Below are 27,154 nucleotides of genomic sequence, written 5' to 3'. Positions count from 1 at the left end.
AAGGCACCGAACCCCCAACTGCTCCCCTGGCGCCGCAGCAAAAATGACTGCCCACTGCTCCGGGTGTGTGTTTGTTCACTTGGATGGGATAAATGCAGAGCACAAATTCCGAGAATGGGACACCGTACTTGGCCACACATCATGTCCTTTCCTTCCTTTCCCTTTACTCACCCTCAAGTTGTCCCAAACATGTATGAGCTTCTTGTTCTGAGCACAAAAGAATATATTTTGAAGAATGTTGGTAATCAAACAGTTGACGGTAGCCACTGATTAAAAAATACTATGGAAGTCGATGGCTACCGTCAACTGTTTGGTTACCAACATTATTCAAAATATCTTTACTATCTTGAAATGTTAAATTAGTTGATTACTAAATGCTGTAAAAGTGTTATTCATTGTTGTTTTGATACCAAATGCAGTAACCAGTGTTAACAAATTAAACCTTGTAAAATGATAGCAAAAAATATTTGATTTCATAATCTTATATCAAACTTGCTTTACATCTGAAATAAGTACTCCTCAAACCACTAGTTTCCATTCTGGTATGTGACGCCTACTTTTCACTATTCACTCAATAAGGGTGCAACAGTTGAGGTCTGTAAAATTGATTCATTTTCTTCATAGGGGAATTGTTTTTTATTAACCTATAAAGCAAGACAGACCTGCTGTGAGCAATGAGGTTTGTAATCAATGATGTATCCTTTTGGTGAAGCCATCAGCCTGCATTATTTCAACTTATTTTTAACATAATGGTGTTTAATCACAGGAATCCTGGTGAGAAACTACATTGCTTTTTTTTAAACCCGCAATTCTTCAAAGAAATCTCCACAATCAGAGAATTGTGATAAGCAAATTACACCAAAACACTCTCATGACACACTTTGAATGACGTAAAACACTGTCAAAATACCTAAATACTTTTTATATTTATTTTTTTTACTTTTTTTAAATTACCTAAATAAGTTATTTTGTCTTATTTCTTATTTTGAAAAAAAAACCTTTTGCTTAAAATCAAAGTTTGTAATGTTGGGAATTACCTCGAAGCCAGTTGGTTTGGTTTGTTTCATGTATACCTCTTTAACCTAAAAAAAAAAAAAAATCCCTATGGGAAAAATTCTTCCGAAACCAAGGCCACCATTGTGCTTTATTGCCAAACAATAAAATGAAGTCCTGCAATAATTCTTTAGTTTAATATGAAAAATCACTCGTAAATGGGTTACGTTTTCTGTCAGAAGTAAAATGGGTTGTGAACGTTGCATTTCACGTTTACTTGAAGCTAGTGATAAATACATTAAGAGCGTGTAAACACCAATCAGACATTAATGACTCCTGGCTAGTTGCTCATCAGCATTGTTCATCTTTAGATCGGCATTGAAGGAGATTCCCACAGGTGAGTGGAACACTTGCATTTTATATGACTAGTGTTTTCCATTCTTTTGAATCAAAGTACGTCAAAGTCCTAAAATAAAAGGCATATGATAAAAAAGGAATAAATTCTCTCTGTCTTCTGAGAGCGAGTTTAATGTCTGGCACACACACAGACACACACACACACACACACACACACAAAACACATCTGGCATTCCCAGTCTCTTGATATTTGTTTGGAAAGCCAAATATTTAGTGCATTAAAAGGACGTCTGTGAGGTATTAAGTAATACTTCAAGCCTCGGCCCATTGGAAGTGGACAGTCCATCCAAGCATTAGCATAACACTCTGCTGATGACCCTTGATGTTGCCATGGTCACTGTATGTAATATTATGTCAATGTTCCCACAGTAGTCATGGCAACAATAGCTCCAGCAGCGAGTCGCGCAAATAAACAATGTAAGTAATGTAACTGTATAAATGCTGCAGAAGATGAGACCCGGTGGCCGAGAATGGAGCGAAATGGGGGAAGAGCAGGAACCCGCGAGAAATAATTTTCAACCCCTCCTATTTCAAATAGATTGGTTTCTATAGCAACTCTGGGCTGCACAGATAGAGGGACAAAGAGTGAGAAGGAGAGGAATGAGGGATGGAGGGGGAGAAAAGGACAAGGAGAGAGAGGTGTGAAGAGGGAGATGAGAATGAGAGAGCAAAACAGGGAAAGAGGTGTTTCTCCTTGCTGTCAGGAATGTCAAGGGCGAATCAAGAGAAGCAAAGCGGGAAGATGATGGAGAGAAAGCACCGGATGAGGCTGCAGACAAATAAGAGATGACATGAGGAAATGTTTACGAAGGAGAGGGACACACAGACCTGTTACAAAGCAAATCGTTCGTACACGGTTAGCTAGTAACAGTAAAAACAGGCTGCCTGGGTGGATTAGGCTTTTCTTGACAATTTTTCATTGCAGTTGTTCCCGTATGACATTTTTTTAACTGTTTAAATGTTAAAACACACATTTATTCATCTGTTTAAATGTTAAAAAGCACAAAGAGTCACACACAAACACATAGCATATAGATTCCAAGATGGCGCCGAGCATGGCGGCCTTGTTGCAAGCTCCGAGTAAACTTTGCAGTTTTTCATTTGTTTTACTTGTTATTTTGTTGTCCTACATGTTGGATGTTGTTTGTATAACTGTCTACGATAGACACACTCTCTTAAATATAGGTTCCTATGTCGCGAAACGCAATCCGGACTTTGAGTTCTTAGATGCTGGCGCATTGTTTACAAACACCGCATCAGAGCCCTTTGTCTGGGCTGCATGATAGCGACTGAGGAAACGGTGAAGAGAGGGGGAAGAGAGCTGGCGTCCTTGTCAGACTCAGACGTAGTCCCCTCCATCCTCCTCTCCCAACCATTTTGCGGGCTAACGTTCAGTCACTGGACAACAAACTCTGTGAACTGTGGGCACGTATCTCATAACAACAAGAAACATGGGACTGCTGCATTATTTGCCTCACAGAAACCTGGATGTCTGCAGCGGTTCCAGACTGAGCCATCAAGCTTACGGGGTTCTCCGTTCACCTCTCGGACAGAACGAAAGAGCTCACAGGGAAAAGCAGAGGTGGGGGTGTCTGTTTGAATTGGACTTGTAACAAGAAGGTCGCAGGTTCGAGTCTCAGTGCTGGCAGGAGTTGTAGGTGGGTGGGGAGTGAATGAACAGCGCTCTCTTCCACCCTCAATACCCATGGCTGAAGTGCCCTTGAGCAAGGCACTGAACCCCCAGTTGCTCCCTGGGCACTGGATATAGCTGCCCACTGCTCTCGGTGTGTGTTCACGGTGTGTTCACTTCTCACTGCTGTGTGTATGCACTTGGATGGGTTAAATGCAGAGCACCAATTCCGAGAATGGGTTACCATACTTAGCAAATGTCACAGCTTGCACTTGCACTTTCTTTATCAACAACTTATGGTGTGATGAAAGGAACCTACACTCTATTAAATCCGTATGCTCCCCTGATCTGGAATATGCTTTTGTGTCGACCATTCTGGCTACCGAGGGAATTTACAGCGGTCATAATCACACCTGTTTACATTCCCCCTCAAGCCAACACAGACCAGGCACTCAAGGAACTGTATGGGAATATAAGTGAGCAGGAAACCGTGTACACAGATGCAGCGTTTATTGTTACGGGGGACTTTAACAAAGCCAACTTCAGAACAATAGCTCCAAAATATTTTCAACACATCACCATCAACACGCGTGGTGATCGTGCACTGGACCACTGCTACTCTCCTTTCCGGGATGCCTACAGATCTCTCCCCCGCCCACCTTTCGGCAAATCGGATCACTCTTCCATTCTGCTCCTGCCTGCTTATAGGCAGAAACTGAAACGGGAAGCACCCACCCTCAGAACAATTCAATGCTGGTTGGACTAATCAGACGCTATACTACAGGACTGTTTTGATCACGTGGACTGGGACATGTTCCGGGCAGCGTCTGATGACGACATAGAGGGGTACTCAGACACTGTAGCGTGTTTCATCAAGAAGTGTGTAGAAGATGTAGTCCCGACAAAAACAATCTACCCCAACCAAAAACCATGGATTAATAGCGATGTTCGAGCAGCCTTGTCAGCGTGGACATCAGCTTTTAAATCCGGAAACACTGATGATCGCAAACAAGCCAGTTACGATCTCAGGAAATCCATCAAAACTGCAAAAACACAATATAAAAACAAAGTTGAAGAACAATTCAACACCAACGATGCAAGAAGCCTGTGGCAGGGCATCAATAGCATCACAGATTTTAAAGAGAATAAACCAGCTACTGTGAACATTGCCGCCTCTCTACCGGATGAGCTTAATAACTTTTACGCTCGTTTCGAGGCTCACAACACCGCCCACACAGAGAGCGCTCCCGCGGCTGCTGCAGAAGAGATGAGTGCACTTTCCGTCTCTGTCGCCGATGTAACCCGATCCTTCTAACGGGTGAATATCGGCAAGGCTGTGGGTCTTGATGGTATCCCAGGCCGTGTGCTCTGAGCATGCGCATTTCAACTAGCCAGGGTTTTCACAGACATTTTCAACCTCTCCCTCTGTCTGTCTGTGGTTCACTCGTACTTCAAAAAAATCCACCATTGTGCCCATACCAAAGAAAAATAAAATCACATGTTTGAATGACTGGAGGCCCGTTGCTCTTACACCCATCTTCAGCAAGTGTTTTGAGAGACTCGTCAGAGACTACATCTGCTCTGTGCTGCCTGCCTCACTGGATCCACTGCAATTTGCATATCGTAGCAACTGTTCTACAGATGATGCTATTGCTTTCACCCTACACATTGCTCTCTCCCACCTGGAAAATAAGAACACCTATGTGAGAATGCTGTTTGTGGACTACAGCTCAGCATTTAACACCATAGTGCCTGCCACACTTGTTGTGAAGCTCCAGACTCTGGGAATAAACAGATCTCTGTGCAGCTGGATCCTGGACTTCCTGACAGTCAGAATGGGCAACAACACTTCATTCCCTGCTGACCCTTAACACTGGTGCTCCTCAGGGCTTTGTCCTCAGCCCACTCCTGTACTCCCTGTACACACATGACTGTACAGCCACACACAGCTCCAACGTCATCGTCAAATTTGCTTACGACACAACGGTGATAGGCCTGATCACCGACAATGACGAGACGGCCTACAGAGAGGAGGTGAGCACCCTGACTAAATGGTGTCAGGAGAACCATCTCTCACTCAACATCGATAAGACCAAGGAGCTGGTGGTGGATTTCAGGAGACAGAGCAGAGAACACACACCCATCACCATCGACAAGACACCTGTGGAGCAGGTAAAAAGCTTTAAGTTCCTCAGTTAACATCAGTGAGGATCTCACCTGGTCTACACACTCTGATGCAGTGCTGAAGAAGGCACATCAACGCCTCTTCTTCCTGAGACGGCAGATCATTCTACACTTGCACTGGGGAGTGCATCTTGATGGGCTGCATCACTGCCTGGTTTGGAAACAGCACTGCTGGCAACCGCAAAGCTCTGCAAAGGGTTGTGCGAACTGCCCGCCACATTGTTGGAGGTGAGCTTCCCTCCCTCCAGGACATCTACACCAGTCAGTGTATAAGGAAAGCCCGGAGGATCATCAGTGACTCCAGCCTCCCGTCCCACAGACTGCTCTCTCTGCTGCCATCAGGAAGATGTCTCTGCAACATCCGATCCCGCACTAGCCGACTGAGGGATAGCTTTTTCCCTCAGGCTATCAGACTAATGAACATTCAAAACTAATACACCCTACAGCACCCTAAAGCATACTCCCACAATATGCTATGCCACACACTGCACTTTAACTTCAACAGTTCAACACTGGACTATACATACACACTGCATTTAATACTATAATCTACCTGCTACCACTGGATAGCATCTAATGCACATCCATGACATTTTGTGTATCCAGTTCATGTATAATCTGTTGCACCTTAGCATGTCTTTTATGCGTATATATGTCTACATAATGTAGAATGTGTACATACTGTGTATAGTGTATAATGTGTAGTGCTAACTGTATGTATGTACATATTGCGTATAATGTGTAGTGCTAACTGTAAGTATGTCTAATAATACACTTTGTGTACCAACTATATGTATGTGCATATTGCACATTGTCATCTGCTGAAGTCTGTATGGTTATATGTAAATTGTTTCTGCAATTTCTGGACCACGCTCCCAAGAATTTCACTCACCAAGGCACATGTGCTGTGGTGATGTGACAATATAAGTGACTTGACTTGACATAGGCAAACCACATGCCTGCATACACGCACATGCCTGCAAACAAGCAAAAAAACTTTTGAGGTAGTTTTTTGCATACGTCAGCTGTTGCTATGGTGACGCAACACTATGAGCCAGTGAAAGTGCCTGATTGGTTGAAGAGCTGTAGAGCAGGGGATGAAAAAAGGCATGGAGAGTGGGGTTACGATATAGGATGCATTAAAAACAGGACGGATGTAATGATCATGACAGCTTTATGTGCACTAATAAATTATATGGTGCTAGTTTATCAATGACAGCAATGCACAGAGTGGTTTAAAAAGCCAGTGACTTCTGAAATCAGAAACGGCCAATAGAATCATTTGAGCATCGAAAGCATTGGAAGTGGCTGTCTGTTGTTTGTAGAGGCATCAAATGTTCACTCTCAGTCATTTGTTTTCCGTCACTCTGGCACACGCACCTTGACCGCAGCAGGTGACGTATTCCTTGTCCAGACATACTCCTTTGTTGTCTGAGAGCGGCTAGCGCACGAAGTCACACAAGTGTCTCGTCCATTGCGCTGCATGCATACCGAGGAGTTTGAACAGCTCGGCTCTTTTTGTGTGACGTTGTGACAGTGCTGCTTTTATTGGTATCTAGGATTTTTACCTCGAAGGGTCTGTTTTAATTAAAGTATGCCAGGGAAGGTAATGAGGACAGTCCTTTTTTTTTGGCTTCAATTCTCATTTGCCATCTCAGAAAACATTGGGTGATTGTTTAACTGGTACTAAAAGAATGGAAAAATGAAAATAAACCAAGATGTGATGGGACACTATCAATGCTGTTTCCAGATGTCTTCATTTTTGTATAATATTAAAACAGTGAATTCACATTTTTTGTGTGAAAAACAAGTCAAAATTACCATTGAAGATCTCTCTTTTCATCATGTAATCCACAGAGTTCTCTCTGGTTAATGGGAAAGGGGTGGAGCTTATCCATTTTTATCTCTGTTCATGAAGGGGTTTATATTTAAAATGACATCATCTCAGTCTTTGTTGCACATTTGAATGTTTTCATACTGTAACCTATACATCCGAAGGCATTCCATTGGATCCAGTTAGTCCTGGAGTGCAAAATGATAATCTTCAGGATTTATGTTTGTTGACAGAAGTGAATTTGCTGGTGTGCTGGGTTTGCAAATCTTCTCTCAGGTCGGTCAAGTGGTGTGTTCCTAACACGAGTGTGGTGTGTAAGTGTGGTCAGAGTGTGTGTGTGACCAAGTCTTTGTGCGGTCAGGACACTAGCAGTGTGGCATGGACTACTGCTGTTACCCAGGGATCAGTGACTCAAGAAAATCAGGACACTCTAAATTTGTCACTGGAGCATAACCCACATAATGAAAACTATACAAGCCCTCTCTCGCGCTCACTCAGGTCTTCTCTCATTAGTTGTCTTTTACTCCCTCTCCAGCCACTTCTCTCTCCATCTTTGTATTTGTGTTTCTGTCCTCATCTCCCCTATGTCTTTCTCTCTTCCCCCTTTCATCCTTTTTTGTTTCGTTTCTGTTGATTCATAAATAACAAGCTCATGTAGTGAGCACTTATAGGGGAGACTGGGGCTAGTTATCACAAGGGAAGTTGTCAGAAGTGTTATATCTCAGTAAATATGAGGTTTTGAGTCAAAAGGTATAATGTAATGAAATCACTCATCCAATTTAAAATAACAATATGATATTTTTGCTATAGGCATTGGGTAAACAAGTGAAAGCAATAAAACAGCACTGACATGCACTCAAGCAAAAATTAACAATATACTGTATAATGAAGGTAGATTTGAAAGCTTGAACTATTTCAGGATAATTTTTTTAATAAATGTCATGTGTTTTAAATGTTATACATTTATAGAATTCAATTACCGTATTTGTTGGCCAAATGAATGATGTCATTTTTTTGTTGTTGTTAATTAACTTTTTTTTCTTTTTCTTCTCTTTTTATAATTTTTTATCTTTATAATTGTTTTATGTTTTGCTGAAAAGCCTATAGGCTAGGTTCATCCAAAAATGAGGATTTGCTAAAAATTGATTCACCCCAATGCAATCCAAGATGTAGATGAGTTTCTTTCTTCATCACAACAGATTTGGAGAAATTTAGCATAACATCACTTCCTTACCAGTGGATCCTTTGCAGTGAATGGGTGCCGTCACCAAACAGCTGATAAAAACATCACAATAATACACAAGAAATCCACATGACTCCAGTCCATCAGTTAATGTCTTGAAAGGGAAAAACTGCATGTTTTGTAATAAACAAATCCATCAAGATGTTTTTAAATTCAAACCATTGCTTCCGGCTGAAATCCTTTATTGATAATATTGCTTTCTCCATTGAAAAAGTCGTCTTGTCTGAATCGGTAGAGAAATCAACTGAAGCAACTGAATTTAGCATTAGATTTTTAAAGGATTAGTTTACTTCCAGAATAAAAGTTTCCTGATAATTTACTCACCCCATGTCATCCAAGATGTTCATGGCTTTCTTTCTTCAGTTGCAAAGAAATTAAAGTTTTTGAGGAAAACTTTACAGGATTTTCTTTTCCATATAATGGACTTCAATGGAACCCAACAGGCTGAAGGTCAAATTGCAGTTTCAGAGCAGCTTCAAAGGGCTCAACACAATCCCAGCCGAGGAATATGGTTCTTATCTAGTGAAACTATCGTTCATTTTCTTAAAAAAAAAAAAAAATCCAGACTTTTTATCCACAAATACTCGCCTTGCACTAGCTCGACTTCACGCATTACGTTGTCATGTCGGAAAGGTCACGCGTGACATGTAGGCCGAATTACCGACCCTGTGTTCACAAAGCGAATGTGCAAAGAAAGTCAAACGGCCTTTACAAAGAGGGCAAAACATCGATGTTGGATGATTTTGAAGTTGGAGGAAAAAATTAGATCGTTTTTCACCCTACCCAATGTTTTTGAACTGGAGTACACAAACGAAGAGGTAACCATGCGTGACTTTTCCAACATGATTACGTAATGCGTGAATTAGCAGACGCGCATGGCGGAGCTAGTGTACGACGAGTATTTGTGGTTAAGTATATGCATTTAATTTTTTTTCCAGAAAATGACCGATCGTTTCACTAGATAAGACCCTTATTCCTCGGCTGGGATCATGTAAAGCTCTTTGAAGCTGCTCTGAAACTGCAATTTGACCTTTAGCCCGTTGGGTCCCATTGAAGTCCATTATATGGAGAAAAATCCTGGAATGTTTTCCTCTTTGCGACTGAAGACAGAAAGACAGTCTTGGATGACATGGGGGTGAGTAAATTATCAGGAAATTTTTACTCTGGAAGTGAACTAATCCTTTATTTAGTTCACTCACAAAAAAAAAAAAAAAAAAAAAAGTAGATTTTTTTTTTTTAGAAAAGAGTCGGCTGAGTACAAAATAAAACTTGTAGCCAATCATTTTAGAAAAGAGTCGGCTGAGTACAAAATAAAACTTGTAGCCAATCAGTCTACGCTGGACGTGACAAAGCGAACATTGAAAATCATTTGAAATTTGTGTCAATACGTCATGAATAGAACGCAGCAGCAGTTTTCAGTCGGGGATTTGTCGTGTCATGCCGCGCCGCATCCAGTGTAGATATGTATATGTATATGTATATATGGTGTAGACAGCATCACTGATTATAATGAGTTCTGTAGTATTTTGTCGAGTAGACACAGTGTAACATTGGTTTGCTTAGTTTCACAAAATTAATTGTTGCCTGGGTTGCATATGTATTTATGGGGCGGAGCTATTAAAATAGGGGCGAGACCCTTTTGGGGTAGGAGGATATATCCTAATATATATATAGATATATATATATATATATATATATATAAAATGTTTCTCCCATATATATATGTAGGGAAAATGTAAAATGTTTCTCCCAGCCTTAGGGGGGAGCTGTGTTCTTTGAGTATTTTCACTGAGTGAGCCCTTCTTCACATGGGTGGAGCTGTTGTTTAATTCAGTTCTATTTTCCTTGTGAAAAGGTAAGGATGGTTTTCACTGTTCTCTGTTACATCTATTACATTTCTTTAATTATACTGGCCATCCATGTTATTTGAAGAAATATACTGCTGTTAAAGATGTTAACTAACATATATGTGCAGTTATTTGCGAAGGATGGTTTTGTATTTCTGATATTATTTAATGGGTTGTACCTTCCATGTGGTGGGGAATATTTTTCTGTATATTGCCTTGTGTTTTTAACGTTTATCTGAGTATTTTGGGTTTTTATTTTTTTGTATTTGGGATGCATGTGCCATTAAACATTAATTGTCATATGTGGAAAGTTAATTTTACAGTCTTTGAGAACCCCCCTGATTTAAGGTTGAATATAACGGCAGCTAAAACTATATTGTTTCGTTTTATGATTTTGTATGCATTTTTATTTTTTATATTAATAACTAACAGTTCTATTTTCCTTGTGAAAAGTGGATGATGCAGATAAAGAGCCCAATAAATAAGCTTCACTGCTGTGACGACAACGATCCCCAAACACAACTCATACACATTTGGGGGAGCACACAGACGAAAAGGGTTACATATATATATATATATAAATATATATATATATATACAGTTAGTAGGGCTATCAAAATTAACTATATATATATATATATATATATATCCTAATATATATATAGACTATATAGTATTATAGTGGTTCAACACATTATATTGTGTGTTTTTTTTGAGTCACAGATTGGATTACTTTTTCGGATAAGCAAGAAAAAAATATTTAAAGCACAATGACAATGCCATTTTATGTGTACATATATGCAAATTGGTATTTCTGTGCTGAAACATGTCTCTATATGCTTGTGCACACTTTGATGGTGTGTGAGAGCAGTCCGTCAGTATCGAATTGAGCTCTCTTTTGTTTCTTATTCTTGTGGTAGTATCACTATAATGAATTATGTAGCGTACACACACAATTTTTATATTTAATTTAACTGTACAGACAGTACAAATATACTGGCATAAATCATTCTAGTGTATGAGGTAACCACTATGGTTTTATCATTAATTTTGTTGTAGAATGAAATACAGTTTGAGCGACAAGTACAATTTAACCATGAGGAACATCTTGTCCCTTGCCCCCCTTTTTTTCCTTTTCGAATCTGACAGCTCATGAGCCTTATGGGATAGCAAAGTGTCCTTTGGCTGCACACCTCAGAGTCTCAGCAGATATTGGATCCTCATATTGTTCACCTACTGTTTCATGCGTACTACTAATTTGGCTGCTTTTCGCATACTGTACTCAGGTTTGTACTCCATCTAAACATATCGAAGCCTTCAGAGAATTATTAATCTGCCACCTCTCTCATTTTAGGAATATACTCTAGTAGTGTACAGTTCTATGTGCACAATACCCTTTAGGTGGAGGATGAATGCAGCTGTGTAATCTTCTATAGAAATAAATCATAAATACACTGTTGCTTTAAAGGACAAGCAGCTGTAGACCACTTTGTCACATTGGGTTGTATGACCTCCCTGTGATGTAATTCTGTTAATGGATAGATATGGATTTTAGTGAAGGCCAAATACTGCCCTGTTGTGTAATAACAACAACTATAATAATTTGGTGCTATATTTTATGTAGAGTATGCAATGCAAAACAATGCAGGAATGTTGTGAATGGTTGAGTTATAGTGCAGTTGTTAAGGTGTTTTAAGAGTGTGTTTATGCCATTGTTAGGTGGTTGCTTACAGGATCAAGTCATGGAGACCACCCATAAGTCTCTATGATATGCTGGACCCTTAAGGTGTCTTTTGTAAATTGTAAATCTGATCACATTTGATTTTTCAAATCCCTTAAGAGTTTGAGTTTGCCCAAATATTTATTTTTTTCCTGTCATGTTTTTTCCATTTTTTATATTTGTTTAGTTTAATTTTTTTTATTTTTTATTCTTATATCAGTTTTAGTCATTTTAGTACTTCAACGTTAAGTTATTTTATTTCAGTAAGTTGCCAAAACAACTTTTTTTTGAAGTTTTATTTAAGTTTTTCATCTAATGTTTATATTTTATTTAATTTCAGCTTCATTTCAATTACACAGAGTCAGTTAGTTAACAATAACACTGGTTCTACAGAAGAAAGTCAGTCATATAGGTATGCAATGACATGAGGGTGTGTACATAAACAAAAATTTTCAGTTTTTGGTGAATGTTTTATTTTAAGAAGTTCAAAGTGCATGACACAAAGGAGGTTGGGATGCCAGAGTAACATATTAACTTCATTATCCTACAGAATATATGTTTTTCATGGTCATTAGAGCATTGTTTCTTCTTGTTTGCCTTCATTAAATTTCACCCAAAGTGATCACGGAGGTTGCATGAGAAGGAGAGGAAACATACATGAGAGAAATAGAGAGGAAGAGAGAGGGATGGGGTCATGGGGGGGATGAGTGGGCATATGCCAGTTGTTAAGAAACTGAGAGAGATGGGGACCTACAGAGGAATGCTGGAGGGCTGAGAGACGAGAGAGAGGGAGCGAGAGAACAAGAGAGGGCTAGAGGGCTGATATTTAATGTGATAAATGGATTGTGACAGTGTGTCTCTAAACCCCCTCCAACCAGAGAGGAAGACCACAGAAATAGAAGACAGAGCTGGGGAGAGAAACATGTATTTAAACAAAAAGGATAGAAAACTGCAAGGAATTGAAAGTGCAAAAGTAACGGCTGTTCTTGCTAATATTGCCCCAAACTAGATGATGGCATTACCAGGGATTCCCATAGGAATGTGAAGTTAAAGGAAAAGTTATTTCTGTCTTCATTTACTCACCCTCATGCCTTTAAGAAATACTGAAGGCTGTGCTTGTTGATCTTTTCCGTGCAATATCACTGAATGGTGTTTCAAGCTTCATAATGGACACAAATTAACTATAAACGTATCATAAACATGGTCCATCTGACATGATGCTGGAAACTGTTCATTTAGTATTATTTATATACTATTATAGTATTTATTAATATTTTCCAATAGGCTTTCATTTTTATATTTCCAATATTTTCTTTTAATTTTAGTATTTGTGATATGTGTTTTTTTTACCAAAACAACATTCCTAATTTTTGTTTATTTATATTTTTTGTTTTATTTCAGCTATATTTCAATCAACTAAAATTATTTCTAATAGTTTTAGTTAATAATAACAACATTGGATTGAAGCCATGTGAATAATATGTGTGAGAAACAGACAGAAATTGAAGTCGTTAATATGAAATTTGTGACACCCGCATTCATAAATAATTTTGTGTTTTTGAATCTTGATCTTTGCGGTGAATCATTTGATCTGGTTCACAAAACTAGTCAGAATGATTCATTCATGATTCCAGTTCTCAGGTTCAACTCATTGACTTTATGATCCATTCACAGAAGTTTTCAACTCACTAAAGAGTTGAATGTTATTTGGTTTCCAACGTTCATCCAAATTTGTTCTGCACACGAAAGAAATGCATTAGGTATGGAAAAACATTTAGTGTTATTTTAGTATTATTTATATCAATTATAGTACCTTAAACTTATTTAACTTAGGTTTTAACTAATGTTTACATCTACTATTTATATTTTATCTAATATTTACATTTTATTTATCTAATATTTACATTTTATTATATCTTTATTTTAATTTAATTAAAAAATTATAGATATTTTTAATTGTTTTAGCTTTAATTAACAATAACAACACTAGTTCAAAGCCATACGATAGCTTTTTGTAAGAAATAAACTAAAATTTAAGTTGTTCTAATATTCACTGAAAATCATCATGACACCCGCCCTAGTGATCCATAAATAACTGAGTCCTGAATCAAAAAAGTCAGAATGATTTGTTCATGAATCAGACTCATGTGGTTTTAAAGTTCAACTCACTCAATGATCCGGTCACAAACGTTCTTAACTCACTGAAGAGGAAGATCGATCAGTAACTTTTGCTATATAGCTAAAAATATAGCAAACCAGCTTTTGTGATACTTTTCTGATTTACTATTGTGTGTCAATTTTCAATCCAATAAACTTAAAGACACAGTTCAGTTCAAAATTGAAAATTCTGATATTTTCTCTTTCTCTCTGTCTCTCTGTCTGTCTCTCTATCTCTCTCTGTCTCTCTCTCTCTCTCTCTCTCTCACACACACACACACACACACCCACACACACACATTTTTGGGTGAACTATCCCTTCACGTCCCCATTCCTGCATGGAAAAGAGAAACTGGCGCACTTCACTTTTTGTGTTCTACAGAAGAAAGAAAGTCATACGACAATGTGAGCGTGGATAAAAATTATGACAGGACTTTAATTTTTTTAAAGGAAGAAAGAATAAGGGAACAAGGAAGGTTGAAAAAACTGATTCCTGATGGAATTGGAAAAGGGAGGAAAGAAAGAGAGAAGCATTGAGCGAAGAAAAGAAGAATGCAGGGAAAATATGAGTTGCCCTTACTTAATTTACAACATTCTTGATTTCAGTCCAATTAAAGATCCACAACTCAGGCTCTGAATGAAAGCTTTCATTGTAAGTCAGTTCTTCAAGCTGGAAAGTCAGGCTTGTCTGGAGTATCAAATATCCTCCTGTGTGTCAGAGAAAGAGAGTGACTCTGGTGGATACCATGTTTTGCGGGTGAAGAAATGTGTCTGGAATTTGGTATCAAGGGACACGTTTCTTCCTCCAAGGAACCACATTGACTTAGAAGAATGATTGTAAGTGTGAAGCTGCTCGGTGGATGTAGGTGTAATGCCGCACATCATTCAATGGCTTTTACGATTGTTGCTTGCGTTTAGTTTGTCACATAGGTTATTAACTTTTACCACTCTCAGTTTTAGTTTGAAATTCTCTAAATAAATTGTCATCATTGACTCACCCTCATGCCATTCCAAGACTGACTTTCTTCCATGCAACACAAAAGGAGAAGTTTAGCAGAATGTTAATGCTGCTAAAGACTCCAGGTTAAACCAGGTTCAGGGTTTAAGTATGATATTGTTGCGTTTTAACCTTCACAGCATTGAACACATAAAGTAAACTGAACTAGAGCCTCAGTTCTTTCATTAATTGTACCGTTATGCTTGTTCATTGTGTTTCAGTGCGGACGGCGCGGTTCTCTCAGGAGCCTGCAGACCAGTCAGTGGTTTTGGGCCAGAGGGTGGTCCTGTCCTGCGTGGTCTTCAACTATTCGGGCATTGTGCAGTGGACCAAGGATGGACTGGCCTTAGGCATTGGAGAAGACCTCCGGGGTCAGTGATACACAGTACTCTTTCTTTCTTTCTGTATTTATGTGCTTTTCCCTTTTGTCTCTTTTTTTGTTCTTTCATGTTTTTCACTGTTTTCCACTTTTGTCCTCTCCTCATCCATGTAGCAATAAATGAAAAACAGCCTAGGACACCTTAGAAACTGCTTAACCTTTCTCATTACTTTTCCATTTTTTTCCTATGTACACTCTTTCAGTTTCATCTCTGATCTGTCTCACTATTTTCCATGTTTCCTTGTTTGTTTTTTCTAACTTTTGTAATCTATTTAACCACATAACACACTAAACCCACTCAGAACACCTCAGCAACAACAGAAACACACTAAAACCACTCAAGACACCTTAGCAAGCAACATTCATAAATCTTCATATCTTCAAATCTTCATAAAAATTAAGAATGTGTATATTTCTTACTTAGATTTCTTGCTTTCTTACTTTTCTGTTTTCCCTGTGTATACTTTAAGTTTCATCTTTCTCACTGTTTTCTGTTTCCCTGTTTGCTTGTTTTCTGTCTCACTTTTGTCCTCTTTTCCCCTTTGCTCTTTTGCTTTCTGCTCCACTAGCTCATCTTTTCTCACTCCTTGTAGACTGTCATGAGAACAGTGAGGGCAGGATGTGGTATTTTTAACCTCTGCCATTATAAATGGATAAATGTGGACCTAATAAACTACATTTGCTGCATTCGTCAGATTCGTTAAAAGGCATGAGGAAGATTTCTCTCTCTTGCTCTCTCACTTTGACTCAGTGTAGTTGTATTTACACTGTGATGCTTCACTGGTTTGTCCCTGTGGCTTTTATATAAAAGCATGTGAACAAATCCTGCAGTCACATACACACATACACAAAAGTGCACACGCAGAAATACATGCGCACCGCACACACTGATAACTCAGTCCCACTGTGGAGAAAGGGCTGTGTGGGTTGGGGATGTGTGATGTAATTCACAGCAGAATTTTTGTCATTTCTCTTGCAGCAGAAACTGGAAATGTCCATGTTATAGCGCTAACAAATATTAGCCAAACTCTACTGCCTCTCAGTGGTGGATAACGTCACTGCATGCTAATTTTTTACTTGTTAGTAAAACACTGTTTTTTTTTTTTTTAAATATCAGATCTCTAAATATTAAAGGAATAGTTTAATATATGCCTCGTTGACGCTTCAGAACGTTCATTAAGAGATTGTAAAACTAATCCATATGAACTGAGTGTGAACTAATAAAGAAAACAAGGTAACCACTTCAGCTGAAATGTCAAACTCTTATATTACTATTGTACAATTACAATCATTATCCACTTATTTTTTTACAATACAAATATTTTTATTATAGCTCTCTTTAAACACCTTAGTGTTAAAATAATCAAAACAGTACTGAGACAGATCAAGCTTTAATCTGCGCAAACCAAACTATCACTTTAATGTAATAATATGAGTTTTTATTTCATTCACTAATAAAAATATTTAACATTAGCTAGCTCCACACTGGAGAGCTGCTTTATAAGTTGTTGGTGTAAACATACCCACATCGCTATGACAAGATGCTTTCTTAACTGCTGTTTTCTCATCATTGTCATTTTTGTTGCATTTACTTCATTACTGAGAGGATAATCATCTGAAGTCTGCTCTCAGCAGCATCTGTTATGGCTGCATTTGCACTATTAATGTGACATTTGAACTGAGGCATCAGAGCTTGTGTTGAGAATAAATAGGCCTGCCAGATACAGCCTCGATTCGAGACTTGTGTTGTTAGCGTAGAAATCACATGACCAATGACAAACCAAAGCCTAATTTTCTGTCCAATCACGTGCACAATTCACTTTGCGTGTCAAAATGTTCGAACCCTCAGATCTTACTTTGGGAATAAGTTTTCATTCTGACTTATTCAGTTATATTTTTAAATAAGTAATATGAAGAATACGAATTATTTTAGGAAAATAAAATATTTGCCAAATGCAATTATATGCATATGCTATCATATTGAAATTCGTACTGGCATTAAATACCAAAGCTTAATGGGTAAATTAATTTATTAGAGAGAGAAATTCAACAAACAAAAACACACTGTTAAGTTTTCATTTGTGCATGTAATATGAATCGATCTATGGACTGTGTGGTGGCTGCTTGGTCCAACTGAGCTTCATTCACAAGCTGTTGGCTGCTTAATTTTTTTAAATTTTTACTAACCACCAGATGGCGCTGTTTTTGACACTCTCAGAGCTTTGAATCTTTTCCCGGAGCAGTTGAAGGAGAGCCTCAGTGCTTCATGAGGCTTCATTTGCCCATCACTAGTTGCACTCCGACAGGTTCTCGCGCCGTGTGTGTCACCATCTCTTGAATTGCATCCAGGAGGGCTGAATTACAGTCTTGCTCTACAGCACCACACTGGTCAAACTGTGTTATTGCAGGCCCTTACATGAGGTCATATGAGATCAAATGACTATTCGATTACAAAATATTTTTTGACAATTTTTTTATTGTCGACGTTGAAGATAATGTCGAATAATCATTTCAGCCACTAGAATTAACCAATAAGGGGCACTTCACACAGACCTTGTTTTATTTTTTATTTCACTGTTCTGCTTTTCCATTTTTTTCCTTTGTAAACATTGCTAGATGACTATTGGGTCTCATTACATCTTGCAATTTTTGCAGCGTCCGTGACACTCAAGTTAAAATTAAAACTACATTTTAGCAAGCACATAGCAGTGCACTCACCATCCAGAACAACCTAGAAACCACATACTGTAGAACCACACTAAAAACCAATCAGACCACTCACTCTTCATGATTTAGTGTGTATTTGTGTCGAAATGAAGACTATTGCTGCGTTCCAAAACAATCGGCGACATTTTATGTTAATTGTTTTCTGTTTTTGCCATAATTGACACAAAAACAAAATACGTGTGATTGACTGGAAATCATTGAGGTTGGAAGTGGGACATTTCCACTTGAAAGTTCCTACATCCTTTCTCGTCTCGAACGCAGCGTATCTATCTCCAAATCATCACTAAATGTGACAAGTTATGGTCTATGTGTGCATGTCTCTTGCAGCCTGGCCGCGTTATCGTGTGTTGCGGCTGGTGGATGTTGGGCAGTATAACCTGGAGATCTCAGCTGCTGAACTCTCAGATGACTCTCTCTACGAGTGCCAGGCCACGGAGGCAGCGCTGCGCTCACGACGGGCCAAACTCACCGTCCTCAGTAAGTGCTGTGTGTATGAATGTGTGGGTTTGCTTAGAATAGGGTCTTAATGGTCAATGCATGCTAAAAGCTTGTTGTTTTAGATGTTGGCTGTGATGGAATGAATGGGTTGACGTGTTACGAAATGAATAGATTTATGAGATGCTGCTATAAATAATTAAACTCCATATGTGTTTGTGTGTGTAGTTCCTCCCGATGAGCCGGTGATTGAGGGGGCCCCGGAGATCCTCCTCATAGCAGGGGTCCCATATAACATGAGCTGCGTGTCCCGCGGCGCCAAACCCGCCTCTGTCATAGAGTGGCAGAAAGACGGCCTGCCGATAGAAGGGGCCATCAGCACCACGGTGAGACACACACACACTCGTACACAACAATGTTTTGACTAATCTGAGTATGAGTGCTTATTTCATTCACATACACGTGACTCACTTCTCAGCAAAGACAAAAAGATATTGAAATCAACATGAAACTGTATTCGCAACCTAATTTATATTCATCTTATCTTAATCCTCTTCGTCCCATATGAGACATAAGGCCGCAATTTATATTCGTAACATAATTGTAACAGGATATTGTGTAAGAAGAAAATTTACTGTGAGATTTTATTTTGCCTTTGAGGAATTCATTAGATAATAAAAGATGGGTGAGCAAAGTCATTTTGAAAACAAATTATTACATTTTGAATATGTTGCACATCATTTTTCCTTTTGGAATAAAATTGGTAAATTGTGCACAAGTCCAGAAACATGCATTAATGATGCAAATAGGATCATTTATTGTTCTTGTGTAAGCATCTGAGTATAAACTTAAATGTAAAATGAAACAAGCATGAGTTTGTTAGGACTCAGCACAATGGTATTAACAGTGTGATTTTGTTGTGTAGGAGGTGCTTCCAGACAGGAAACGCGTGACCACACGCAGTTACCTGCCCATTTCAGCAGTAGATACAGACACAGGGAAGAACTTTACCTGTGTTGCTACTAACCTTGCTGTGCCACTGGGCAAACGGGCCACCATCACCCTCAATGTGCACCGTAAGTCTAGAACCCTTTCCAGCTTTATTAAAATTTATGAGGAAAGAGAAAAGAAGGGAGCCAACGTTTTTTTGCTTTGTTTTATTTTATTTTATTTTATTTTATTTTATATTATAATACATAAAAATAAAAAAACATAATACATATAAATTAAAACACATGATTTTATTTTATTTGCTATGATGCAGTGTGAAAAATAGCTATTTCAGACATCCAAAACTACACTGAAAATGAATAATTAAAATAAATAATAAAATAAATAAGCTTTATCATCAAAGGAATAAAATACATTTAAAAGTACATTAAAATAGAAAAGTTATTTTATTTTGTAAGAATTTTTCACAAAATTACTGTTTTACTGTATTTTTGAACAAATGAATACAGCACTAGGAGGTGCACAAGAGACTTTTCTCAAAAACATTAAAAAGAATGTACATACAGGGCTTGATCTAACTCTTCAGATTTATTTTGTGGGTGTAACCTAATCTAGTCAGGTGGATTGAGTCATATTAAATAATATTTTTGACTTAGTTTAGATGTTGCCATGTGAAACACATTTTTAGGCTACCTGACCAAACCTGTTACAGTGAGGGAAGAGAAATGTGAGAGAGAAGGACCAGGTGCAGTATTTGTTGACTGTCTTCTCAACCCACAAGATAGGACAAACTGTTTTAAAGCAGCTTTGGAGAGTATACCACATTTAAAATCTTCTAAGAGGTTAAATTCCCTTTAAGTAGATAGGAAGGAGCATTAGGAGGAACCGTGACGTTCATCTGTGTTCTGACACTATAGTAGTAGTTTTTGTGACTTCCACGGCTTCAGTCCACTCCGGCTCCTTACTGTCAGTTCTTCAATGTGCCTTTGGTCTAATGAATGGCTATGGCTTTATTATGTATTCTGAATGCTCTCTGCAGACCCACCGGTGGTGACGTTATCCATTGAGCCTCGCTCTGTATTGGAAGGAGAGAGAGTGACCTTCACATGCCAAGCTACTGCCAACCCACCTATTATGGGTTATAAGTATGTCTCTTACTAAATGTGATGCTTAAAGTGGTTTCTTTTACATTCTGTGAGATTAGAAATTAATGACTTGTTTTATCAGGCATATAAAGACGTCCTTTAAGTAGTATTAAGCCCAATATATCTTCAGTTCTTTTCTGTTACGGCTGTTGTGCCCTTGAATTCCGTTCTGTACATTCTTCATGGGCCTGTCTTCATCTATCTGCTTATGCATCACTGATTGGCTCTTTTGGCTTTGCTAGGTGGGCAAAGGGAGGTGTGGTCATACAGGGGGCAAGAGAGAGTGTTTTTGTCACCAAGGCTGATCACTCTTTCTTCACTGAGCCTGTGTCCTGCCAAGTTTTCAATGCTGTGGGCAGCACAAACGTCAGTATACTCGTCGATGTCCACTGTGAGTATTAACTCCGAAAATCAGTGTGTAAAGCATGCAACCTAGCCTAGAATATCTTAAGGTGAAAATTAATATGTGGCGCAGATTACCTAGTAATTAAAGCAGTTTGTCTCCACTGTGTCAGTATAGTGTAATATATCTGTCTATCTATCATCTGTCTGTCTAATATCTATCTGTCTGGCTGTCTGTATGTATGTATGTAAATAATCATATAAATGCAAAAACCTGACCTGTTTTTAATCTCTGTTTAATGCAGTTGGTCCTATCCTGGTTGTAGAGCCTAAACCAGTAACGGTGGATGAAGACGCAGACGTCACTTTAAATTGCAAGTGGGCGGGAAATCCTCCCCTCACACTAACCTGGACAAAAAAGGGTTCAAGCATGGTGAGAATCTGCTTTTGGGTCCGACTAGTAAAACCTCCTTTCTGTTACATGCTCAGTTTTTTCTTTCTTCTCTCTTACTAAGATATAGGCTATCCATTTTTTCTCAACAGTTTACATTTTTGTCTGACTATGACATTTTCCCTCTGACTTTATCTCTCTTCAGTGAGTGTTCTCCATATGTGTCCTCCTTTTCCTGGCTCTGCTTCTCTTCTATATTTATCGTCCAACTGTGTTTTGATGTTGAAGCTGCAATCCTTCATTCCATTTGTTTCTTTTTAGATAATGTTTATAGTGAACAGATTTTACAAGTTTTTGCCTTTTTTCTCTCCCTCTCTCTCTCTCTCTCTCTCTCTGTAATGCACAGGTTTTGAGTAATAATAACCAGCTCTATCTGAAGTCAGTTAGTCAGGCAGATGCTGGTCAGTATGTGTGCAAGGCCATCGTGCCTAGGATTGGAGTGGGCGAGACAGAGGTCACACTCACCGTCAACGGTCAGTACAGTACTTTTATCTTATTGTACTAAGAAATACAAAAGACATTTTAAAGGGGTCAGATGAAGTGATTTATATTTTTCATTTTCTTTAGTGTGTTGTGTAGCTATTTGTGCATGTATAAGATCTGCAGAGTTACAAAGTTCAGCGTCTTAAAGTCAAAGAATGATTTATTCTATCCAAAAGAGAAGGCTGATCCAGACGGGGCTAAAACGCCTTGTTCAAACATGCCCCCACATGTCTATGTCACGATGTGGAAATATTTGCATAATGCGGCCCAAATGTTCACACAAAGAAAAAAGGCATGGTTTCAGGAACCGCAGTAGTGTTGATGCAGCCATAGGGCCTTTCACATGCTTTAGTTCCAGAACTAAATGTACAGTACTAAAGTACTGTGACGATTTTGCGCAAACTGTTTCCCATTACCATTTAAAGGGTTGCATTCGCACCGAGAGTATGTACTTAGACGTGACGTAAGCCGGTCGACAGCGATGTCATTTGTGCACGGCGTTCAACAACTTTAACAAAGAAGAACAACGTTAACAACAGGAGGATGGAGGATACTGTGATCGGAAATGTGTTTTTGTTGTGTCTTGGCGTGGACGAGAGGCGTTGACGCCGACGCCTCGTGGGAATGGGTGTGAGAGAGAGACAGGGTCACATCAAAGCGGAGTCAGCTTTCTTAATCATGGCTTGTGCACTGCAAACACATACAAGCTTCATCACTGTGTCCCTTTCGGGCTTGAACTGATGGTAAAACTAAGGACATTATTAACTGTCTTTACATTTATATTGAAAGCTGAAGCTCGCGATTATGGAAAAAAAGGGGCATTACATTTCTGATGCGTGCTTGTGGTGTTCGGCCAATCACAATGCACTGGGTCAGCTGGCTTATCAGAGCAGACTGTGCTTGTCAGAAGAGGGACTTTGTAGAAAATGATGCATTTGAGAGAGGCGGGGCATAGAGGACCTAAAATAATGTACAGTATTTGAAAAATAATGTGTTTTTTGAACATTAAAGCATGTCAACATATTCTGTTACACCAAATACACAAAATAATGACCTTTAAAATAGCATCATATGACCCCTTTAAAACTATGCCACCTTCAAGGTTTTTTTTTTTTTTTTTTTTTTTTTTTTTACCAATATTAAGCTCATTGTGAGTTCTGCATTCATTGATTATTCAAGCTTTGATTAAGTTACAGGTTAATATATTGGTGCTAAATTGTTAGGTCACAATCCAAAAAATGGGTCATAGACTCCAGGGGAAAAAGCATGTTAAATGTGAATAACTGTATAATTGTATATAGTTAAAATAGCAAAGTAAATAAGCTTATCAAGATTTAAAAGGGAAGAGAAAGCATGTTAAAAAAAAAATAGTTGTTGATGTCAAAGTCCATGCCTCCTCAGACAGTATTTTGGTGGAAATGAATCTGTCATTTGCTAGAAGCTAGTTAAATAAGGCAGATGCCAGCATAGAGAGTTGTGAAAAGTGTCTTGAAATTAATACATTTCAGTGTATAGTTTTTTGTTAATAAAAACTACATAGACATATTAAAAAACATTTACAATAAAACAAAACACAACAAAATTATTAAAACTTGAAATTGATTCAGTAGTTTTTCTGATAATGTAGTTTCTGTTGTTTATGCATTTGGTTTTGGACTTTTTGAGCAGGTCCACCCATCATCTCAAGCGAACCGGTCCAGTATGCAGTTCGAGGGGAGAGAGGGGAAGTCAAGTGTTACATCGCCAGCACACCTCCCCCTGACAAGATCGTAAGTCACATTGCATTCACTTGAATTTACATTTATGGTATTTTCCACAGAAATGTACAAAAATATTCCTAAACAATTCTAATAATTGATATTTTACTGTTTTCCTATTATTCACCATCTGGATACTCATGGTAAAGCTGGTTTCAAAATCTAATTTTAGCCTAAGAAACCAGATGAGCTCACCTTAATCCAGTTTCTAGAGTTTAACTCGAACTAGGCTTGAACCCAAAGTAACTCTCTCTGCTGTAGACGGTTCTGCTGTCGCTCCGTGTATGTGGCTTTCATAAGCATCCCTTCTCTGAAACTACTTGTGATTCTAATTTAAAATGACTTGCCAGCTCAGTCCTGATGCATCTCCAGGATGAGATTTATGAAATATGAAGTATGGGAACAGCGAAGTTGTTCTTTTAATGCTGTAGCCTTTTGAAATGTCTTGGTTTGTGAGGTAAATGGAAGCTTACCATGAACATGTGGAGGTATGCATTTTTAAATATTCTCACAGCTCAGCATGAATAATACAACCGTTTTAGTGGTTTTGAGAGGAGAACTGGTGCTTTCTCACCATTATCCAGCCCCATGTTTCAGCATGGAAAGGCCATTTATCCCATTTCTGGTGTGAAATATGTGTTCATGCAGGCAATGCGGGCAATGTGAAGCAAATACAGTTCAGAGGCATTTTATGCACTTGAATATGCTTTTTAAATCCTAAATATTTATAAAGGATTTCCTTTTTCACTCCTTTATGAAGTAAACTGATTATCTTGCACTGTGCTAGATTATATTGGGTCCATTTGCTTCTTGCAGGACCTGCCACTGCAGAGTTTTTATTTATTTTTTTATTTTCTTTTATACTATTTATTTCTCAGCTATTACTTGATAGAATTTAAATTATTTCCTTTGGAAATTTCATTATTTTATATGCATACAATTCTAACACAGTCAAAAGTTTGGAATTTTTTTTTTTTATGTTTTTGAAAGACGTTTGCATTTATTTGATCAAAAATACAGTAGAAACTGTAAAGCTGTTGAAATAATTGGTTTCTATTTTAATATATTTTAAAATGTAATTTATTAATTTCTGTGATGGCATAGCTGAATTTTCTTTACCATTCTTTAGTGTATGAAGATAAAAATGAAATTGAAATATGAAAAAAAAAAACTACAGTATGTTTTCATTTTTATTATTATTCTTGTCATATTATAAATCGTTAATTTTTTATTTGTTTGTATTTTTTTTATTTTCATCTGGAGCCCAGGAAGATAAGTGACCAAATCATGTTGTGGAGCCAAATAAAGATTGTATATTTTATATTTACATATTAATATCGTATATTATTGTATTTTTTATACTTATTTCTAGTTGTTACTTTCTGCAAATAAACAGATACTTTGGTACTTGGAAGATTTATATGTATGCATATATATATATATATATATATATATTTAAATAGAGAGAATAATTATGGGTGTCATCTTGAACCTGCACATTTCTTCCTGCAGGTTTCCCAAAATTCATCCTTTTGCTGATAAATATTGGTGATTTAAATGTGAAGTGCATGTGAGTGATGTGTGTGTTTGTTCTTCAGGTTTGGGCATGGAAAGAGAATGTGTGGGAAAAAGAGAAGGGGACCCTATCAGAACGATACACGGTAGAACAGAGCAAACTGACTGCACAGGGAGGCGCAGTGCTGTCCACCCTCACCATCAACAACGTCATGGAGTCAGACTTCCAGTCCACATACAACTGCACCGCATGGAATGCATTCGGACCTGGGACCATGATCATCACACTGAAAGAGACCGGTGAGGATACCTGCCTGCATATGCACATATGTGACGCATCTGAATAAGGACAAACTCATGAGATTTTCAGTTAAATTGTATTTGTGATAGAGAAACATTATTTGTGTGATCAATCCAGCTTCAAACTATTTTTCTGAAATCAAACAATCTACAGTATGTAAGTACAGTTAAACTGGTACATTCAAGCCACAGTGCAGCTGTTAACACACATGTTTTGACACACAGTACCTGTGACGCATGAGTCTGGTCTGATAACATTCCCTCTTTCCTTTCTTTTTCTTATCTGTCCTTATCTGTCCTGATGATTAAAGGCAAAAAGACAATCATCAAAAAGCTAAAAATGCATTGTGGTGCTTATCTTTCTTTTTCTTTTTCATTGCCATAGAAATAGTGCCGGTTGGGATCATTGCAGGAGGCACCGTCGGTTGTTCGATTCTACTTTTCCTGTGTTTACTAGCGTTAGTGCTGTTTTTGTATCGGCAACGCAAAGGAAGTAAGTTGCAAATCTACACGACATTGAGTCTTCTTCACAATTCTTCACAATTATTAGGTATTGAAAATTAATTACATGCTACCGTTCAAGAGACAAATTTGAGGTCGTAATTTTTTCTTATGCTCATCAAGTATCAAGCTCTTCACAGTAATATTGTGAAATGTTATTACAATTAAAAATGACTTTTTTCTATTTTAATGTATTTTAAAATGTCATTTACTAACATTTTCAGCAGACATTATTCATAATCATTCTAATGTGATTTGGAGCTCAAGAAACATTTCTTAATATCATTAATGTTGAACACGTATAAATATATGTCATAGAACCCATGATACATTTTTTTCTCTGATGAACAGAAATTTTAAAAACAGCACTGAATAATTAGAAATTTTGTAGGCATTGTTAACTGTCACTTTTGATCAATTAAATGCATCCTTCCTGAATAAAACCCAAATGTTTGAAAAGTTAATTATATTATCAGAAATATTCTTTTATTAATTTCTTATCATTATAATAATTTCTCAGCCTGTCTAGTGAGCTGTGTAAACATCACCTAATTTAATCCAACAATAATCTGTGAGTCTTGCAAACAGCGACATGCAAAGTTTGTCTTTGAGAATGTAGACGTAAATGTGTCTCTAAATGCACACGAAACCCAAGGGCATATTTAGTGATATTTAAGAACATCAATAATAGTCACAAACACATCAAAAAGCATGTTCACGGTGGAGATGAATCAGATGTTTACTTTCCAGGTCGTCGAGGGGTCACGCTCGGCAAGCCAGATATCAAGGTAGAGACCATAAACAAAGAAACCCACAGCCTGGAGGAAGACTCGGGGAGCGTCTCCACGGCAACACGCATGGTTAAGGCCATGTACTCTGTGAGTACTTTTGACAACACGCACGCACAACAATAACTGAAGGATGGAGAGGGACTTTGAGATTCTGAAGCTATTAGCATCAAACAGAATAGTTAAATTATTTCAAATAAGATATTACTTATCCTTTTTTTTTAATCATTCAGTATTGCATTAAAAAATTGTTAAGATGAGCTAAATTTAAACTCATGTGCAGTTTGATAGCTGGGTTTTGTCGACAGTATAATAATTTATCATGTGTTATTTTTTCAAGAGCTAGACTATTTTGTAG

At 37.9% G+C, this 27,154-nt stretch overlaps 1 protein-coding gene across 2 annotated transcripts in view; it reads left to right on the top strand.

Moving 5' to 3' along the window:
• The window catches only part of LOC109093676 (kin of IRRE-like protein 1), a 45,648-nt gene that overhangs the window by 6,589 nt on the left and 11,905 nt on the right, over positions 1-27,154 (top strand). For both annotated transcript variants that reach the window (XM_042759634.1, XM_042759633.1), the window contains exons 2-13: positions 15,244-15,393; positions 18,456-18,605; positions 18,792-18,949; positions 19,489-19,639; positions 20,554-20,659; positions 20,902-21,050; positions 21,307-21,434; positions 21,799-21,925; positions 23,604-23,704; positions 25,291-25,507; positions 25,893-26,000; positions 26,759-26,886. In XM_042759634.1, coding sequence (XP_042615568.1) covers positions 15,244-15,393; positions 18,456-18,605; positions 18,792-18,949; positions 19,489-19,639; positions 20,554-20,659; positions 20,902-21,050; positions 21,307-21,434; positions 21,799-21,925; positions 23,604-23,704; positions 25,291-25,507; positions 25,893-26,000; positions 26,759-26,886 — 1,673 coding nt within the window. The remainder of the gene's footprint in view (positions 1-15,243; positions 15,394-18,455; positions 18,606-18,791; positions 18,950-19,488; positions 19,640-20,553; positions 20,660-20,901; positions 21,051-21,306; positions 21,435-21,798; positions 21,926-23,603; positions 23,705-25,290; positions 25,508-25,892; positions 26,001-26,758; positions 26,887-27,154) is intronic.

Source organism: Cyprinus carpio, chromosome A7 (assembly GCF_018340385.1).
Source record: "Cyprinus carpio isolate SPL01 chromosome A7, ASM1834038v1, whole genome shotgun sequence".
Lineage (NCBI taxonomy): Eukaryota > Metazoa > Chordata > Actinopteri > Cypriniformes > Cyprinidae > Cyprinus > Cyprinus carpio.
This window is presented reverse-complemented; position numbering and strand designations above follow the sequence as displayed.